The 19,203-nt window shown below is 45.4% G+C and overlaps 1 protein-coding gene across 1 annotated transcript; it reads left to right on the forward strand.

Moving 5' to 3' along the window:
* The first annotated feature begins 6,178 nt into the window (after positions 1-6,178).
* LOC121350802 (cytochrome P450 3A9-like) lies at positions 6,179-18,284 on the forward strand. The gene is made up of 13 exons (XM_041462468.1): positions 6,179-6,273; positions 8,829-8,922; positions 10,248-10,300; positions 11,408-11,507; positions 12,077-12,190; positions 12,461-12,549; positions 13,522-13,670; positions 14,528-14,655; positions 15,314-15,398; positions 15,744-15,904; positions 16,335-16,561; positions 17,377-17,539; positions 17,703-18,284. The coding sequence occupies exons 1-13, from the start codon at positions 6,203-6,205 to the stop codon at positions 17,799-17,801; spliced, it is 1,533 nt and encodes a 510-aa protein (XP_041318402.1). The 5' UTR covers positions 6,179-6,202; the 3' UTR covers positions 17,802-18,284.
* The last annotated feature ends 919 nt before the right edge of the window (positions 18,285-19,203 follow it).

Genomic DNA, 19,203 nt, shown 5'->3' on the forward strand with positions numbered 1-19,203 from the left:
AAATAAACCTCTCTCTCAATCAAAAGAACAGCTGGAACAGCCTGCTGTGGAAATAAGCACCCAAAAGATTTGGAGCTTTGGGGCTGCAGATGCCCCCACCAGCCAAGCCAAGCATTTCTGTGTACAGGCAAGGTGCCCCCTGCCAGGGATGCAGAGCTGGTGCAGACAAGGCAGAAGCCAGAGGGGCACAAAATGGCATAAAAGCACAGAAGAACCAAATAAAAGTCTCCTGCTCCAGAGGAACCAGATGCCCAGTTTCCTGGGACTGGTGGACATTTTTCTGGTGGGACTCATCCTCTCCCATGCTTCTATCAGGGATTGCCAGGCTCAGCAAGGTGACTGGTTAAACATTCAACTAGGCAAACTGCGTGGGCAAGTCAGGCTGAGAGAAAGGTTTTTACACCCAGACCTGAGATCAGAATTTGTGACATCCTAAAGGACTTATTCTTGTGAGCCTCTGAGTTCAGATAAGCCAATTCCAAGGACCCTTTGACCCAGGTCTGTGCTACTAAGTACTTTAAACTCCTTTGACCCCTCAGAGTAAATTCCAATTTGAAATAATGATGATCCAACTTTTTTCTTCCTATTTTTTTTTAACAGACTAACCCTTAACACAAATACAAAATACATAAGGACTTATCACAGAGTGATTCCAACAACAAGCCTGTATTTTGCTCACATAAGATGATTTTAGGGGCTGTTTTTTAATATAACACAAACAAGAACAAACAAACACCCAAAAAACCCAGCCTGACTCTAGGCTAAAACTTTGGACCTGAGAAACTTCTGTTTAGAAAACTAAAGAGAAAAAGAACATATCAGGATTCACTGACATGTGATATGAAAATAATGCCAAAATAATCCTTTTCAAACTTTACCCGTGTCTGGGAGCAGATCAAGTAGCTGATGGAGGGAGTGGCAATTTGGAAACACACCCATTTAGGTGAAAAGCATTAACCCCCAATCATCTCTGTAATCACACAGAGCCCTTTCTATGAAGCTCCAGGTGTGGCATCCCTGACACTGTACACTTTGGCACATCTTTGTCAGGAGAGCTGCCACACCTATCCCAGCCACCAAAGAGCAACTGCCCCATGTCAAATGATGGAGGCAAGTGGTCTGTGGTGTGAAAAATACACTGAGAAAGGATCCTGGTTTAATTTATGACAAATACTGGAGTCTCACGGTCCTTACTAACTGTGTAACTCCAACCACAGTGGAGCTGAAGCTAATGAGCTAATGGGAGCAGGTCACCCTGTGGGAGGTGGCAGGGACACCGACTGGAGACATGACGTTATTCCTGCCTTGGGCACAATCTCAGGCACTGCTTTGCATAGCAAAGTCCTTCACACACCCGATGATTTGTCACCCTCTAAAAGATCCATTGTTCTGAATGAGTCAAGTGCCCTGACTTCACCAGGCTGTGACATCCCAGTGCAGAACTGACACCCCAAAGCAGAATTCTGACATACCAAAGCAAGACTCTGCTGGGCAATGACTTGTGCAGACACTTCTTGGGATGGCTTTGCCAAAATGATGGCACAACAAAGCACCACTCTTATGCAGTTTCCTCATCAAAACATCCTCTTGAAAATACCCAGGAAAGAACATGATCTCCCCCTTGTACTGGAAATACATCTCACCTATATTTGCATTTGTCCCTCACCTGTATTTGCTTTTGTCAGGGATTTTTGTTGCTGTTCACTTGTGGAATGTAACCTTGTCTTTCATTGCATTGCAGGTAAGAAGTCATGGATGGAGCTGGCAGGGTATTTTATTATTTCTTAATTCATTCTAAAAGGCTAAAGAACCTCAAACAGGCTTTTGTATTGGATTGGGCAAAAGAATGCAGTGCTTAGAGTTAATTAGCCATCCCGATTTCATACAGCTTTTGTAGCTGTCATTTCTTGGAATGAAAAGAAATATAATGATATATTGCAAAGATTATGAAGGAAGATTAGGATATATCAGGGATATTACTTTAACTGAAAAAAACACCAGAAAAATGTCCTAGTTTCTGTTTAATTCCAAAGCTCAGTATATGGAACAAAACATCCAGGGGAATTAATTACGTTTTTGTTGAGGTTTTTTGTGAGCTTTTTAAATCCCACGGAAATCTAGGTGCAGGAGGGTATCAGTCATCTACTACATAAAGTATCATTAGAGAACCCTGCAAATACATTGATTTTTTTTTTCCAGCTGTACAGTATCAATATTTGCACCACAGCAAAAAAACTTTAACGTTCATTATGAAGCATTTTTCTGTGGGTAACTAAACCACTGTGTATCAGGGAAAATAAATACTTGCCACCCCACATCTTCTATGTAGAAAATGAACTTGCAATGCTCTGGCAGAGGAACTCTGTAAATTTAATGTATTATTCCCTCCTCCCACCAGCAGTTGCCTTATCTCTCCTCATTTTACATGATCTAACCCTCTTTTTCTCCCTTTTAACCCTATAAAGTAAAGACTCATGAGCTTTCCAGGCCAGGACTGTGCTCATTTTCAGCCTAGCAGTTATTCATGGCTGGATTATTCCCATTTGTCTCCTGGCCAACATCATAATTTGATTCACTAGCTCTTCTACCTGGCATTTATTCTCATAGCAACCTCCTTCCAGCCCAGCTATCCTTTAGTCAGACTAAACAAACCAAGGGGTTTGGGGGCATCTCTCCAAGGGGCTGAAAGTGCCACTGATTTGCTGGACCCTCCCTTAATTGGACTCCAGCAAGTCACTGTGTTCTAGCACTGGGCTGCTCTGAGTCAGGCACAGAAAGAAGAAGATTTTATGGCCAGAACATAAAAATATATAATATTGGACTTTGAACTGCAAAATGTTTGTTGTTTTTTTCCTTCACTTCCTACTAGTTTGATTTCTTCTGAGCGTCCTTTCAATGCAGCTGTTCAGGCAGTTGAAAGTCTCTTGACATATACTGGCTGATAATATTAGCACAGGTGACTTCAAAAAGGAGGTTAGACACAGTCTGCAGGGAAGGTCCTGAGATTTTCCACTGGTTTGTTTCACCTGTTTGTCCTCTTGAAAAATGAGCCTAAGTTACAAACTTGGGTTTTCTTTACACTTAATATTAAATGAAATTAATGTGGTTCACCCAACCCAAGGTAATATTACTCTTAACTCTGTTCTTCCAGAATATTTTAAATTACTCATAAACACTGAAGCTAAACCCATGTCACTGCTTGCCAGTTTGTGTTTCTCCAGGGCAGAAATCTGCCTTCTCCCTTCCATACAGAGATTAGCTGAGCTCTGCATGATCAGCAGCAATTTGTATGATCAGTATCTAGAGAGTTTAAAGTACCCCATAATGATACAGCTTCCCAGCAATATTTATACCCTGAGAAGCATTGCAGAGTCTCCACTGGTCCAGTCCTGGGAATCTAAAACAAATTCCCCAAAGTATCTCATGAGAACCTCTTTTACAACCATACTCCAAAGTGAGTTAGATCTAAAGATTCAGACTTATCCAGCCTGGCTTTCCCTATTCCTGTGCAGTCCTTTTCATCAGGAACACAAGATGTTACCCACTGGGGCTTTTTTCCTTCTCCCCAACAGCTCTTTCTCTTCTGAACTGCTCATTCCTCTCCAGTGCCCCAGTCATAATTGCTATTCCAGGGTGTCCTTTCAACCCTACATCCTTTGGTTTCACAGCTTGTAAAAGAAATACCTGTTCCTCTCTTTTCCTGCCCAACCCCCAGTCATTATTCCACAAAAATCCTTCCTCCTCATCACACCTTGTTCACAGCCTGGATTTGCAGCACTCCCTTTGTTAAGCTGCACATAACAATGTGCTGTTATTTTGCTTTGCTGAAAGCCATTAATCCATTAATCTGAGCATCTTCTTAGGGAGATGCTAATTAAAAATGGGAAAGCAGCTCAGTTCTCCTCTGAATTTGGTGCAAACTTTGGCTTTTTACCCTCTCAGCCTGTGACCATCCTGGAAACTCAGTAACAACAGCCTAAATGACAAGGGGTGGGTGTCATGTGTGTCATTGTCACCCATGAGTGGGACTTAGGGTGTCACCAGCAGGGTGTTCCCACAGCCCTAACTGAGGGTTGCACCTTCTCATGCCCCTGAGCACTTTGCCTCTGCTCCAGCCACCTGGAGGGGTCCCCTAAAGCCAAGGTGGGATGCAGTGGACTTCCCAACGTCCATGAGAAGCAGAGGATGGCTGTAAAAGCCTGTGGTGTGAGGACTAAGATGTTATAAAGGACTTGGAAGGCTGAAGGAACAACTGCGCTGCACCCCTGAGCAGCTTAGGGGACACCACAGCTGGGAGTTTACAGTTTTAGTAGAATGCACCTTTGGGCATAAATTGGCTCTGAGCTGGGCTTACATGTGAAAATCAATCTTTCCTGGGTCACTGACTTCTCTTTGGCAGGGATTAATCACACAGAGGTTTTTCTGTTTATCCACCAGCTGTCTCAAGGTGATGGTGGGGTTGTGTTGTTTGTTTGAAGTCAATTGGCACTGTCCATTTGGCAGAGATCATCAGGTCACCATGGAAAACCACAGCAAGACTTTGCACCTCTGGTTTTTCACACCAATTTTCCCAGAGACTATAATTACCCCTAAAAATGATGCGAAGAGGACAAAGATTGAGGCTTATTTTTACTGAGGATGGAGAGCCCTACAACAACCTTATTTCCTGAATAAACTGTGTTAACCTATTTCCCAATACAGTGAGTTGGGAACATTTTGGTGTCCAGTAAACTCAAATTTCAAGGCTGTGTCAAAATTGGCAAAGAGGAACCCTGGAGCACTAGTCACTGCTGTGACCACTTCCTGAAGGGGAAAGCACCTCTTGAACCTTGAACCATGCTCTTGCAACACCTCTGAACCAAGAAAGGCAGAACACAGCATAGGCTTGGAGGTCTGTGTCCTGAACTGGTCTGTTCACGTCAAACTAAAGCAAACTGTGGTTATTACAAAATAATCTAGAACTGTTCTGTCTTCAAAGGCCAGAGCAAAGGCCAGGCAAAACAGAAATGAGGTATAAAGGCTGAGATAAGGCAGATGATGTTCCTTGGAATGTGGACTGAGAGCCACTGCTCGGTCAGTGCAGTCTATCACAGGCACATCCTTGCAGACACAAGACTTCTGACGTGCCAAAAAATTAAAACACCCACCCAGCTTGCCTCCAGTGTAGACAGTAAACACCACTCTGAAGGCAGCAGCTCTGCTAATATGAAGGGAATTGCTCATTTTAGAATTCTGAGCAAAGCCCTAAAATTGCTGTAGTGCACATCTATGCAAACCATACAACTTCCTGCCTTAGCTTGACCCCACTAACAAACATCATCCAAAGAGCTCAGTTTCCTCCATATCTTTATCCCCTCTCAGCACATCCACACCTGCTCTTGCTTTTCAGCACCATCCTTATAGGAGAGCCTGTACAAAATCTGTGTTTTCCCTTTTCTTCTGCCTTTTCCCCAGCTGCTGCAGAAGGGTGTTCACAGGTTTTATTCACGAGCCACGAGTGGCGCTTTGGAAAGGGTGGCACTTTAACTGTTTACAGTTGTGGAGTGACAGCATTTCTCTTACATAACACCTGGCCACACGCCAGCAAACAAGGTGGACTGGACTTCTAGAGACTTCAGAGGGGACAAATTCCTGCCTTAGTTAGAAGCTGCATCTCACCCACCGCAGGCAGCAATCTCTCTCTTTCTGTGTTGCACTTCGCAACGCAGAAAGAGAGAGATTTCAAACAAAATCTTAAATTCTGTCAAAGTTGATTCATCTGCTAGAAAAGCTCTTGTCATACAATACGTGAATAACCTTTTCCCTTCTCTTTGCCTTTTGTAAACCAGCCCTGACATCTGCTTTGGGATTCACCTTTTCATTGTAACCTGTTTTTATTTAGTTTGGTGTAGGAGCCCAGGGGCATGAGTCAATAGGAAGGCAGTTATTACTTACAACAGGGAAACCAGCTGAAATGTTTGGCAACACAAGCATTAAATAACTTGAACCTTAGACAGTTCAGTCTATCACATGAATGGTGTTTTTCAGATTAGCAGACTTTCCTATCTTTATCTTCCACTCCTCCTCCTTTGTCACAGAAGGAGGGTCCCTAAATCATATGACTGGATAAAAAAGATTGCACAGTGTGAAACACTCCTATTTCCCACAGACGTGGGACAAGCATATCAAGGCAGAACTCAGAGCCAATCAGAGAAGAACTGAAATGAACCTTCTGCCTTCTTTCTCTACAGAAACATGGGCCTTTATTCTTCTTTTTGTGGCACTCCTGCTAGTGTGAGTAAAATATTCTTTATTGATTCTCTGTTCCTGCCATTTCTCTCTTCTTGCCATTGCTCACTTTCACACAACTAATCTGCTGAAGAGTAGATGTGATTTCCACTTTTCCAGCATCTAACCAAGCTCTGGGATGTAGCAGAGAAGTCTAAATACCATACAGGTCTGTGATCTTGCCCCAAGGTTTAGAGTATTCCCATCCAGTTATGAGACTGCTGGTAAGCATCAAAGGAATAATTGAATGATAATGATGTCAGGTACTGGTTGTCATCAGGGTGCTAGTTTCAGTCAGGGTCCTGATCCATCAGGTGACTTTTTACAGATATCCAGCTGTGCCTCCCTGCCTGAGGCTGTTCTGCAGGCAAGCCAGCACAAGATGATCCTGCTGCACAGGTGGAGAGCAGCAGAAAGGCACCAGGAGAAGAATATCTGTAGGATCAGATTTTACTCCTTCTGACTTCTGTGGTGCCCAGCTGAGATTCTCCTTGGGGGCACCTGGGCCAGGAGGGGTCCTTTGCAGAGGTTTGATTTCCAGCCCATGTCCCTCCTCACAGCCACCCGTGCTGGAGGAAGGAGTGGAGCACAGAGCAATGTCAGCCACCTGCTCCTGGCTTTCCAGACCAAATCTCTCAGCAGAAATGTACCCCCAGTTCTTCAGGGCAATCCTGTTAGTGATGAAATGCTGTCCTTGGCTTTGCTGGTGCCATTCAGCACTGCAGCAGGGCAGAGCTGGTTAAAAACCCCTGACTGATGTGGTGCACACGGGCACTGCCCATTTGTCTGCCCTTGCAATGCTCCAAGCGTGGCAGCTGAGCAAGCTCAGAAAGTTTTAGCCATATTTTTCAAATTTTTCCTGTTATTTGGATCACTGAAAAGCCTATTTGGGGCTGACTCTTACAAAAAAACAACAAACAAAACCCAAACCAAACCAAAACAACAAAACCAATAAAGCTACCCTGAATCTTGACCCCAGCTCTCGTATTTCAGTAACTCTGTGGCTATCCAAGATTGTTGATTACCAGACTTGCACCTTCTGCAGGCACTCATAATTCTGTTGTGGCAAAAGGGACTAAACCTAGATATCTATGCTCTGATATTAGAGCTAAAATAGAAATCTCACTGGCCATTGACACAGAGAGATTGTTTAGATGCTTCTTGTCCAGCTGGGGCAACACTCTTCCAGTTCACACAAGAGGGAATTTCAGGCATTTCTGATTAACATCCATGGTAGGAAGAAGTAACGATTATTCTTTGGCTTTACACTGAATGGTCCTTTTCAATCTGCAGAAAACCCTGACACATTTTACTTGTAGGAGTGTTAGACTACATTTTCCTGGCCATGTTTCAAGTGGTCTAAGCCTGTTTTCCTACAGTATTTCTGGGCTTTGAATTTCTGGGCTTTGTAACCAGCTCAGCCTGACATTTCCTGGTCCTCCCACAGCCTTGGCTACCTATAAACATTACAAATAGAATTCACAAACATTTGATTCCTAGTGCTGAATTAACCTTTGACAAAAAAGGTTAAACATTGAAAACTGAGTTCTCCGAAACATTTCTTCCCTGAACACACCCAGCTCCCCATTTTTCACCTGTCCTGTTTGGACCATAAGGTTGAGTCTGCATTTTTTCCTATGGAAGAAGCTGTGCTGGGGGACACTGATCTCATTTGGGGTCCCTAGAATTTAAAAAAACATTGGTAATTGTAAGGGAGACCCCTCCCTATGTCTCAAACTTGATTTTGGCTTTTCAAATAAGCATCCCCAAGATCCTTTCTGAGCAGCTGCTGCCTCGTAACCTGAAGATGATCTCTGATAACATCCCCCTGCCAAACCTTCCCTGCTTTACACCCCTTCTGCAATGAACTGCTCACTTGGGAAGCTGCAGCTATTAACTGAAATCAAATATTTTGAGGAGCTCTTTCAACACACCCAAAGACAAGCTTCAAAGGGCTGCAGCCCAGGCCCTTGTTGAGAAAGAGAAAGCCCCAGGTAGAAGCAATAACTTTAGAGCTGCCAGGAAGGGTTCTTCAGAGGAAAGAAATCTGCAAGGCTGTCAATAAAATCTAAAGAGAAAACCATCAAGACTAGGCTTCCACTGAGCTAATGCTGGACTAAGGGAAGGAGAACAATTACTGAAATTGAAGTACAGTTTGACAGAAGCCCTGTTTGGGACATAATTCTTGGCATTGCTTTGATTTCTTTTCAATACGATCATGTAAGCTTGGTGTTCCTTCTTCCAGCTCCCTTTTCTGCCTCTCCTTTGGTAGGCAATGAGCTCCTCTCAAGACTTTTGCTCAAGACTTTTGGATGCTGTCTCCACAGGTGGTCTGGTGGAAACAATTGCTTTCACACCAAAAGGATCTCTCTGAAGCTCTGTGTGAGGCTTACCATGGTTATCAAGTAGTCTTTTACAAGGCAATTTTCACTTGGACTGTTTTTTTTCCACCACTTGGATCATTCTCCTCTCCCAAGGGATGTGGCTGCAGTCTCCATGTTTAGGAGAGCTCACACCCCCAGTTCCACAGTGATGTAACGCTGCTCTTTTCTGTCTCACAGATATGGGATCTGGCCATTTGGTCTGTTCAAGAAGTTGGGCATTCCTGGACCAAGACCTCTGCCTTTCGTTGGGACATCCCTGGAATATCGCAAAGTGAGTGCCTGAAGCTGCCTTTGCTGGCACAGCTGAAGCTGAACAGATAGAGAGTAATGATAAATTATCTCCAAATGCCAGCTCCTCTGTCGCTCAGGGCCTGCGCAAAGGTGTGGTGGGTTTGCACGGGAGGCATTCACAGAAGTGATGCAAAGCTTCTGTGTAAGTGACAATCTGTTACAACCTCTGGAAAGCTGTACAGACCTCTGTGAAAAACACATGCTAAAGACAAAGAAACCTGTGAACTCTCTCTCTTTTCTGGTCAGCAAGGATGTAACAGGGGTCGGGCCTGGTTGGGCGGCCCCTGCTGTGGGGCTGGACCCCGTTCCTGTGGTGCCCTTGGCCCCCATCGGGTGCCGGGCAGCGTGAGGGGAGTGTGTGGGGGCTGAGGCCGGGCCAGGCCACGGCTGCCATTTCTGACATCTTGCTGCTACTGGGCCCTGCCCTGCCACCTGCCCGGGGCCCAGCTGGGTCTGCCAGCCTCAGGAGCAGCCCTGGGCCTGGCCAGCTTGGCCAAGATTGTACCGCCATTGAGATTTGCCTGCCACCACCGGGCAGGGGAGAAGAGAAGCCATCAGCCCCCCTCAGGCGTAGTTCCCACCACAATCTACTGGGCCCGGCTGGGGCCAAGTGACCATCTGCAGGCCCTCGGTGAGATATCAACTCTTTGAGTGCCTCAATCCTCCCTCAAGTGAGAGCAAGGAAGAAAATGCAGGCAGTGTAGAGGAGCAACGTGAAGACACCAAAGTCAGTGAAGAAGTCAAGTCCCAGATGGGAGGGATGAGGAGATGCCTTGATCTTAGGGCTGAAATCCTCCTGTAAAGCTGTGGAGAAAGATTCTTTTTCCCTATAATGCATGAAAGTATGGGGAGATAAAAGTGTTCAAATTGTAGATATTGAGCAAAGGCCTCCATGCTAAAGTAAGCAGATGTTAAAGTAGCTGTAATCTATGAGAAATTTGGACAGAGGAGACAAGAGTGATAAAGATGCTGTGCCCCCAGGAAGAAGATGATTTCAGAGATAGATAATGAGAACCTTTGCATTTGAACAGCTCATCTTTAAACAGAACCCCAGAAGATGACATGGCCCATAAACGGAGCTGTAGGAAAAGCTTGTGGAAAATGGGAGAGATTTCACAATTGCAGATTTCCCCAGGTGGCTGCTGTTCATGGAAGTTAAAAGCCATGAGAGAACTGTTTTCTTGTGGAGAGATCTCCATAACATTAACAAGAGGGACTTCTCTCCAGGAGCTGGACTTAGATGGTCCTTGTGGGTCTCTTTCAATCCAGGATAGCCCATCACAGTTCTTAAATTGTTTTCCACAGGGTTTCCTGGAATTTGACACGGAATGTTTCAAGAAATACGGGAAAGTCTGGGGGTGAGTATGAACCACTGATCTCTTCTGAGAGTAAAACTAGAATCTGCACAAATGGGAGAAAATGTTCATTAGGAAAGCTCCCTTTTCTCCACCTGCAGCCCAGACAGTCCCAACAGGATGACAGCAGCAGTGCTGCAGGTGGCTTACTTGGAGCCTGGTGACACAGAGCTGTGTCACTGTCACATCATACAGAAAGTATTTTCACCAGTGCTGTGAAAAGCAGTTTAAATCTGGTAACAAAAGGCCCTCACCTGCCCCTAACAAAGTCATCAGCAGAACTGCTTCCTTCAGCAGGATCTGGAACTGGGAGGTTGGGTTCCTCTGGTTTACCAACAGCAGAGGAATGTGAGTGACTCCCTTTGGAGCTGACCCAAAGAATTCATTGTGCTGCTGATTCCCACCTGCTGCAGCAGGAGCTGCTGCAGTTATGGCTCTTCTGTCCTAGACACCTCCTCCTACAGGATATATAACATCACTGTTGTTATAACTTAGGCTACAACCTTGCACATCCAGCATGATGCATCCACTGCTCCCTACAGCAGCTTTAAGAAATGGAGTCTGGAAAGTATATGTTTACACAAATGGGTAGAGAGCACAGATCAGCTTAACCTACATCTGTTCCAGGAAAGCATTCAGAACTGGCAGCTTAAAAAGATGAAAACAAGGACTGAGTTTCATCTCCAAGGATGTCTCTGTGCTGTCAGCCCAAGTCTCCAGACACCCAACTCAAGAGTCTGAAAGGGGTCGAACAAGTTTCCTTCTAATACTGTAATGTGTTTAAGTGCCTGGAAAAACACAGAGAGTCAGGGGAGGAAGTGAAGGCACTTGCTTCATTTAGTATCTGGTCCTTTGAGCAACTGAGCCCTGCTCATTTCCCAGTGAATTTGGAGGGTGTTTATCCCTCTTTACCATTTCCCAAACCAGATGGGAAAAGGTGTGGGAGTCCTTTTCCATCTCTTTCTACATTTCTGTACTCAGACAGCAGAGCAACAAGGCTGCTGATGGAAGAACATTTGTTCAATACATGGGCACCTCGTGTGCATCAGCCAAGCCTTACACTTCAATTATCTGGGGTTATTTACCTGCCTCCACTTTTCCCCCCACCAGGATTTACGATGGCAGACAACCCACCCTGGCTGTCACAGACCCCCAGATCATCAAATCTGTGCTGGTTAAAGACTGCTACACCACCTTCACCAACCGCAGGGTAAGAGCACAAGTGCTGTGATCTACCACAGAGTCCAGGAAAAATGCAGGAGGAGACAGACATGCCAAGCATGCTTTGGGAGCCAGTGGCTGCACTACAGGGATTGCTGAACACGGCCACTGCACGTCACTGTTCCCCTGCCTTACAGCCTGGACTGCACACACAGGCTGGCAGAGGGAGCAGACAAAGTCTGTTCTCACACCTATCATATATTTATGTATATATGGATGGATTTGGATCTGTGTGAGCGTGCAGCAATCTGTAAGGGTGCACATGTGCCACCAGCTGGGATGCAGGGATGGGACATGGGGGGTACACAGAGACATGCAGGTGTTAGGCTGATTGGACTTTTTCTGGGGGTGGGAATAACACCTCACATCTTGTTTAGTGTAGGAAAGGGGATTATTTATGGATGTGTGCCTTGAGAGAGGCTGTTTGTCAGCCCACAGCCTGCTGCCAGCAGCAATGCCACTGGAAGAGCCCAGGCAGGGGCTTGTATGCCACGTTGCCATCCTTGCAAGGAGGCTGCTCTCTTTCCTGGGGTGAACACCTCCTGTTTTCCCCTGCAGCGCACAGACCTGGCCGGGGTACTGAACAACGCCGTCTCATTAGCTGAAGATGACCATTGGAAAAGGCTCCGCACTGCGCTCTCTCCAACCTTCACCAGTGGGAAACTAAAGGAGGTAAACCAGAGGGGCAGGCACAGACTGAGTCAGTAAGCAGTGCTTCCAGGCTCAGGTTATCACAGGGGTCTGTTTTCTTTAGTCAGAGCCCAGCAACTAAGCTGGCCTGTTTGATTGATGCCTAACTGAAACCAGAAAAGTCTTAAAATAAAACCTGAGCAGAAAGATCTTATTTGTAAATATTCATTAAACTCCCCATAGTCTTCATGAGTCTGTGTAAAGGAGTAAAATGTACTGTCCTGAAGTGACCATGCTTGATTTGTGTTACAGATGTTCCCTATAATGAAGCACTATGGGGAAGCTTTGGTGAAGAATGTTCAAAAGCAAGTGAAAGAGGACAGCTCAATATCTGTAAAGGAGTAAGTAGCTGCTAAGAGCAGCTGGCAGAGCAAACCTTGTTAAAAGTGCTGTGGTTCATTGGCTACCAGCAATGCAGATCTTTCCCTTGGTCAGCCAGGGCTCTGAAAGGAGGAATAGGACTTATTGAAAGCCTGACTGGAAATTTAAAAGGGGAAAATTTAATTTGGATGTTAGGAAACTTTCCAGAGGTAGATAGGAAGATAAATGCTCCAGCACAGCTTTGTGAATCCAGAGATCCAAGATATTTCCAAGACTGAGCGGAAAACCCAGTTTTTCCTGCAAACACTCAGGATCTCTGTGCATACCTTCTCCTTTCCCAGGACATGGGAGGTTGCTGACCTCTGTCCCACACAAAAGTGTGGGATGCTCATCCCTCACATGCCCCATTACTGGGGGGACTGAGGCTGTAGAGTGGCTCTGAGTGTTTTTGCCTCATCTGTGCCCTCCATATGGGCTCTGGACAAAACCCTGTGTATTGAACCCCAGTTTCAAAGCAAAAATACAGCAGGGGCAGCTGCACACCACAGACCACAAACCAGCAAAGCTCCCCTTGAACAAAAAGCCTGCAAGGGGAGGGCTTGGACAGCTTGGAACAGGGGGCTGTTCTGGGTGGAACTGCATCACGCCCAGGGCTTGTTTGATGCAAGGTGTTCTGCCACCCCTCCTCAAGAGGTTACCATGCTAAGTTCCACATGCTGTCCTTCCACCAACCCATTCCATGTTGTTGTAAAATCCTTGGAGAAGCTGTCTGACTTCAAAACCTGTGCAGACTGGAAACAAAAGCTGTCTAAAAATCTATCCCCTTCTCTAGAAGTGCTGTTCAGTGCCACATAGCCAATTTTCTTTTCAAACCTAAGGCAGGTCGTCTTCTGAGACTTTATAAAAGAATGTCACATAGATATGAGGAAAAAACCACATTCATTCAGTCCAAATATTTAACCATGCAGTCTATTTTTTCCACCTTCCATCAGCATCTTTGGGAGTTACAGCATGGATGTGGTCACCAGCACTTCCTTTGGTGTGAACATTGACTCCATGAACAACCCCAAGGACCCCTTTGTCAGAGAGATGAAGAAACTGGTCAAGTTTGACTTTTTTAACCTAGTCTTCATGTTGTCATGTAAGTGATTCCAGGTTTTGCTTGGATAACTTCCCTTGGTAGGAATGAAGTCCTACTGGCCTCTCGTAATTTCCTTGTTGTGAGCTTTATGCTGAAACCCTGGGGATGATACAGGTAAAAGCTTCCTCCACCTTTGGCATCCCCGGTGCAAGAAACTTATGAACCACCCAGAAACATCCAATTAAGTGCTGGGAAATTATTCAAAGGTTGAAAAGCAAGTGAGGTTTGAGGAGAGTGCTGCTATCTGAAATGCATTTTCTGGAAGAGAGTGCTGAGTGGGGACTGTAATTAGATGCAATTTCCTCCAGTGCAATAGCTTAGCAGCAATGGACCTTAAATTAACGTTAGATACCTTGCTGAAACCCAGGGAAAGTGGAAAGTTTGGATTTGTCTACAGAGGAGGTTCTGGTGCTGTAGATTTCACAAATCTATAGAGAATATCAAGATCCAGTTTCTATGAAGAAGGAAAAGCCTTGAAAGGGACTTGAAAATGTTTGCATGAGAACAGCAAGGCAGTGAACAGCTCAGACTGAACAAAGAACTCAGAATTTTCAATATTTCTCTTGTGAGCCACATGCCTGTTGTGTCCAGAAGTAACCTGTCCTTAGAAAATAGAGCCTTAAAAATAGGAGGTGGAATATGTCTTGGTCTTCTCTTATATGAATTATTATACCCAGCTTGGTTGTGCCCATGTGACACAAAAACTATTCCAAGGGAATGAAACAGGGAAAAAAGGCAAAAAGTCCGTGCTTTTCTCATCTAAAAAATTTAAAAAGGAAATAAATTTCCAGTAGCATCCAAGCTATCAGGAAGGGTTTATTTAAAACGTGAAATTTAATATTCTATTTGTTTTTCAGTTGCTTTCCCATTCCTTATTCCTGTCATGGCCAAGATGAATGTAAACATCTTCCCCAGTGATGCTGTAGATTTTTTCATGAGATCCCTTGCCAAAATTAAGCAGGATCGTGAAAAGGAGGCTCACAAGGTGAGTGGGAATTTGAGAGCAATTGTGGCAGAAAGTACACTGAAGTGAGATATAATTAGGGTGATGATATCAAAGGTGAAGCCAAAGTACAATGACTCAAGAAAACTCTGAGCCTACTCAAGTGTAAACACTTCATTTTAATACTGTCAGAAAAGCCCCACCTGACCCATCCTGGCAGAGAATCAGGGGGACTTTGTACATCCGTGATCTGAAGCTAAATCCAGATAAAGGCTCAGCAGAATTGGACTAAGCTTCAGTCTGCAGCACTTGTAATGAGAGAGACTCCCTGAAGAAGACTAGGCAGAGGATGAGCTAGCGCAGAGTAAACAGCACATGAGCAGCAAAATCACCTTTAGGGTTGTGCCTTCCCCTTTTGCTTTTCAAAAGCTACAGTTTGCTTCCTGACCAAATTCTTCCTTTTAGAGTTTGGATCCCTTTGCCCAAATTCATTCAAGACACTGCTCTCCCTCCCAGTGACTTAATGGATAGGACAGACAGGTTTCCAAAATAAAACCAAGCATTATGTTTTTCAGTAAGGAAGTTATGTGCATTTTGGGGAAGCTCTCAGTCTAAAACTTGTGCTTAGGCTGTGAAATCTGCTTATCTGAGCCCTGCAAGGAACCTTTCACCAAAGCGACTCTCCTGCTTTCCCTCTCAGGGCAGGGTAGATTTCCTGCAGCTGATGATCGAATCCCAGCGCTCAGCCAGCCAGGGCAACAATGAATCAAATCCCTCATCTAAAGGTAACAACAGCCAAATCCTCATCATGGGCACAGGGCTGTGGGAGTGAGGAGAATATGGGGAGGTGTTTGTGCCACCATCGTCTTCACCGACCAGCTCCAGATGGAGCTCTGTCTCCTGGGGCCAGCACCAGGAGATCCCTGTCCAGGGAGCAGGACTGCCATGTCAGTTATTTATGCCCAGGAAATCACCTGCTTCCTCTATCAAATGGATTTTTCCAGGCAGGTAGAGCAGTTATAAAAGTGTTATCAGAAAACAGCTGCAACAAACCTGCCTCAACACCACCTGCTGCTGCCTGCTCCTTGCTGAGACCATCAGCCAACACTGCTTTCCTCATTTCCCCACAGCCCTGACCGACATAGAGGTCCTGGCCCAGGCATTCATCTTCATCTTTGCTGGGTATGAACCCACCAGCAACAGCCTGGGTTTCCTGGCCTACGAGCTGGCCATGCACCCTGATGTGCAGGAAAAGGTGGTGCAGGAGATTGACACAGTCCTGCCCAACAAGGTAAGGGGGACCCTGAGTGATGGGGAGAACCCTCTGACCCTGCTGCCCTCCTGGTTCAGTCAGGGCAATGAGATATCTTTAGCTCCTAAACACCATGGATTTTCCAAGAGCTCTGGGAGACACACCCTGAGACAGCTCAGCCCTGCAGTGGTTTTCTTTTGGCAGCTGGAACCTTCCAGCCACCCCAACTGCTCAAACCCATTTGCCACACTCATACACAAGAGGATGTGGATTTCCAAGCATTTCCATGACTCAAGGGTGGAAAAATGAAACCAATTGCTCAATTTCTACCTTGCATTTTGTTCTTCAGCGAGTCTGAATCAAACTTGGGGCAGTATGGGTTGGGGATACTCTGGTTCCTACAGTCATTTTAGGACAATCCAGTTCTGATGCCGACATACCTGGTCACCTTCCTCGTGTTGTCCTGCAGGCTCCTCTCACGTACGAAGCAATTATGAAATTGGAATATCTTGACATGACAGTGAATGAAACCCTCCGGGTCTATCCCCTCGGGGGGCGGATTGAGAGAACCTGCAAGAAAGACGTGGAGATAAATGGAGTGACCATTCCCAAAGGAGTGGTGGTCACAATCCCACCCTACGTCCTGCACCGCGACCCCGAGTACTGGCCCAACCCAGATGAGTTCAGGCCTGAAAGGTACAAAAAGCTTAATGAAAGGGAAGAAATATCACACGGCTTTTTCCTCAGTAATTAAGCATTAATCTCTGATTAGCTTCCTAATGGTGTTCTTCCTATCTTTTTACAAACAATACGGATGAGAAATTGCAGGCTCGTGGGAATGTCATTTTAGGAGGAAATCAAGCTTTGTGCTTAAAGCAGGGTTTCAAACAACATAATCTTCTTGGGAGAATAGCACTGCTACCTCACAGCAGCTTGTACTCAGTATTTAAGCTTCCTGAGAGGGGGTAAATTTAGAGGTTTTGTAACTGCTGGCCATCCACTGTATAATCCTTCTTGTTGAACCTGTTCCCCTTATACAAGCTTCTACTAAACATGCCAGACTCTATCCTTCTGGAATTGCTTTCCCTCCTTGTTTTCAAGCATAACCTTCCCTAGCTGGTTATTTTTGTAACTGATACCTACTTCTCACTCCCAGAGAAACTGAAGCCATAGGCTGCTCCTAACCAAAACACCTTCTGGTTCTTCTCTCTCTAAATACAACAGACAGGAAATATGTGTCTCTGTGGGACAGGATGTTGCCTGGATTTTCACCTTGCTTCCAACTTCTACTAATCGGGATGGACAGAATTAAAATCAAACCCTCAAGTGGACTCCACCCTGTCCCTGGCAAGGGCTTGGTCACAGCACTCAATTTCTGGGATAGTCTGAGATACTTTAGGAAAAACCCAAAACGGGCTCTGCAGGGCAGCAGTGAGAGATCCCTAGATAAATAAAATGTGTAGGTCTTGTGGTTTTGCTGCCTTCATTTCTTTTCCCCAACCTTCGTCCAGATTCAGCAAGGAGAACAAGGAGTCCATAGACCCGTATGCGTATCTGCCCTTTGGGGCTGGGCCCAGGAATTGCATTGGGATGAGGTTTGCTCTCCTGATTCTAAAAGTCGCCATTGTCTCCCTGCTGCAGCATTTCACCTTCCAGACCTGCAAAGAGACTCAGGTGAGGGGCACGTGGAGGCTCGGGGCTGGCACAGGCAGAGCTGGGTGCCAATGCCAGACATTTCACACTTCCAGGCACTGCAGATCCAGTCATACCTGAACCTTTCATCCCTGCATGTTTAACTTATCCATCTCCACCTGTGCTTTCCTTCTCATTGTTGCAGATCCCAATCAAGCTGAGTTCAGTGGGGCTCCTAACACCAGAGAAGCCGATTATTCTGAAGTTTGTGCCCCGGACCAGCACTGAGCCTACCAAGGACTGAAATCCAGCCACAGTCCCCAACACCCAGGGATTGCCATGCTAACAAAGGGATCACACATCAAAGGAAATCTCTCCTACACATACAGACATAGAAGAGCAGCTCCAGTTAATTCTGGAAGCAATTACTACATATTTACTAATAAACATAACTGTCAGAAATGTGACATGGATCACTGGGCAGTGACAATACACAGTCCCCTTCATTTTGATTGCAAAACAAGAAATAAATCCAAATGAGAAGCTGATCATCGACTTCTAAAGGGACTTCTCCATCTGGAGGAAAGAAATTACTACCACATGCAAGAAACACAAGGTGTGATGGAAATTCAAACTGCCAGTCCTCACTGGGCAGGGACGGGTGCTGTTCTTCTGGTTGTATTGATGCTTGAAAATTCATGTGTTCTAATTGAGATGACTGGTGTGAGACTGCACATCCTAGTTACCAACCCTCTCCTGTGCCATGTGTTAATTAAACTAAAGTGTGTACAAATACTGTCATTAAAAATGTTTGAGAGCTGCTCTGTGTTGTGTATAGCGGCTGATCACTTCCTATTTAAGACTCGTATTCAGCCTCAACCCTTGAAATCACCCATGTACATTGCTTTCCACTTAATTTAATGAATCTGATCCTTCATTTAATGCCATCAAACCCTCCCATTTGTACAGTATTTTACAAACACTCCAGCTCCCACATCTTACTTTGATTAAGAGGGTGCCTTCAGCTCAGCACCAGCCAGCCCTTTCCATGCTGGAGTGACACAGGATGGATTAGAGAGAGCAGCAGCTCCCAGGAAGAGAGAACAGCCCTGCAGGAGGGCCAGTGATCCTGGAGGAATGGTCTGCACACAGTCTGGAGCTGAGCCTTTTCTCCCAGAGCCATGGATGGGGTTTAGTCACTGCTTGTGGTGGGGTTTTAGGTGCTTTGAGCTGCTCCTATCATCAACAGGAAGCTCTGACCCAATGGCTCATGCCATCCCTGAGCATTTAAACAGGCAATATACAAAAGGAGGTGGGAAGTTCTCCCACATCTGAGTTTCACACCCCGGTTCACCCCGGTAAATTGTGCTGGTCTTGACACCTACCAACCAAAACAGATATTAGTGAAATGGGAAAGGATTCTACAAGAGCTGCAAATCAAATCAAGTCGTCCTGTAACTTTCTCCTGGCACCCTTCATTCCAAGGCATTATTTGCTGGATCATGGTCTGTAATTTTCTCCTGTGGCAATGTGCTTTTCTCTTTAGTCTAGCAGAAAACTTGCACAAAACTGCAACATAACCCAAATGCTGCCATCCCATGTAGTACAAATTTATTCAACAATTCAGGTCCATTCTTTCCCAGTGAATATTCAGCAGTTTGGGAGTGGACAGGCAACAGAACAGTGGATTCCTCATCCCTGGAATT

This window comes from Pyrgilauda ruficollis, unplaced genomic scaffold (assembly GCF_017590135.1).
Source record: "Pyrgilauda ruficollis isolate IOZ18807 unplaced genomic scaffold, ASM1759013v1 scaffold16, whole genome shotgun sequence".
NCBI lineage: Eukaryota > Metazoa > Chordata > Aves > Passeriformes > Passeridae > Pyrgilauda > Pyrgilauda ruficollis.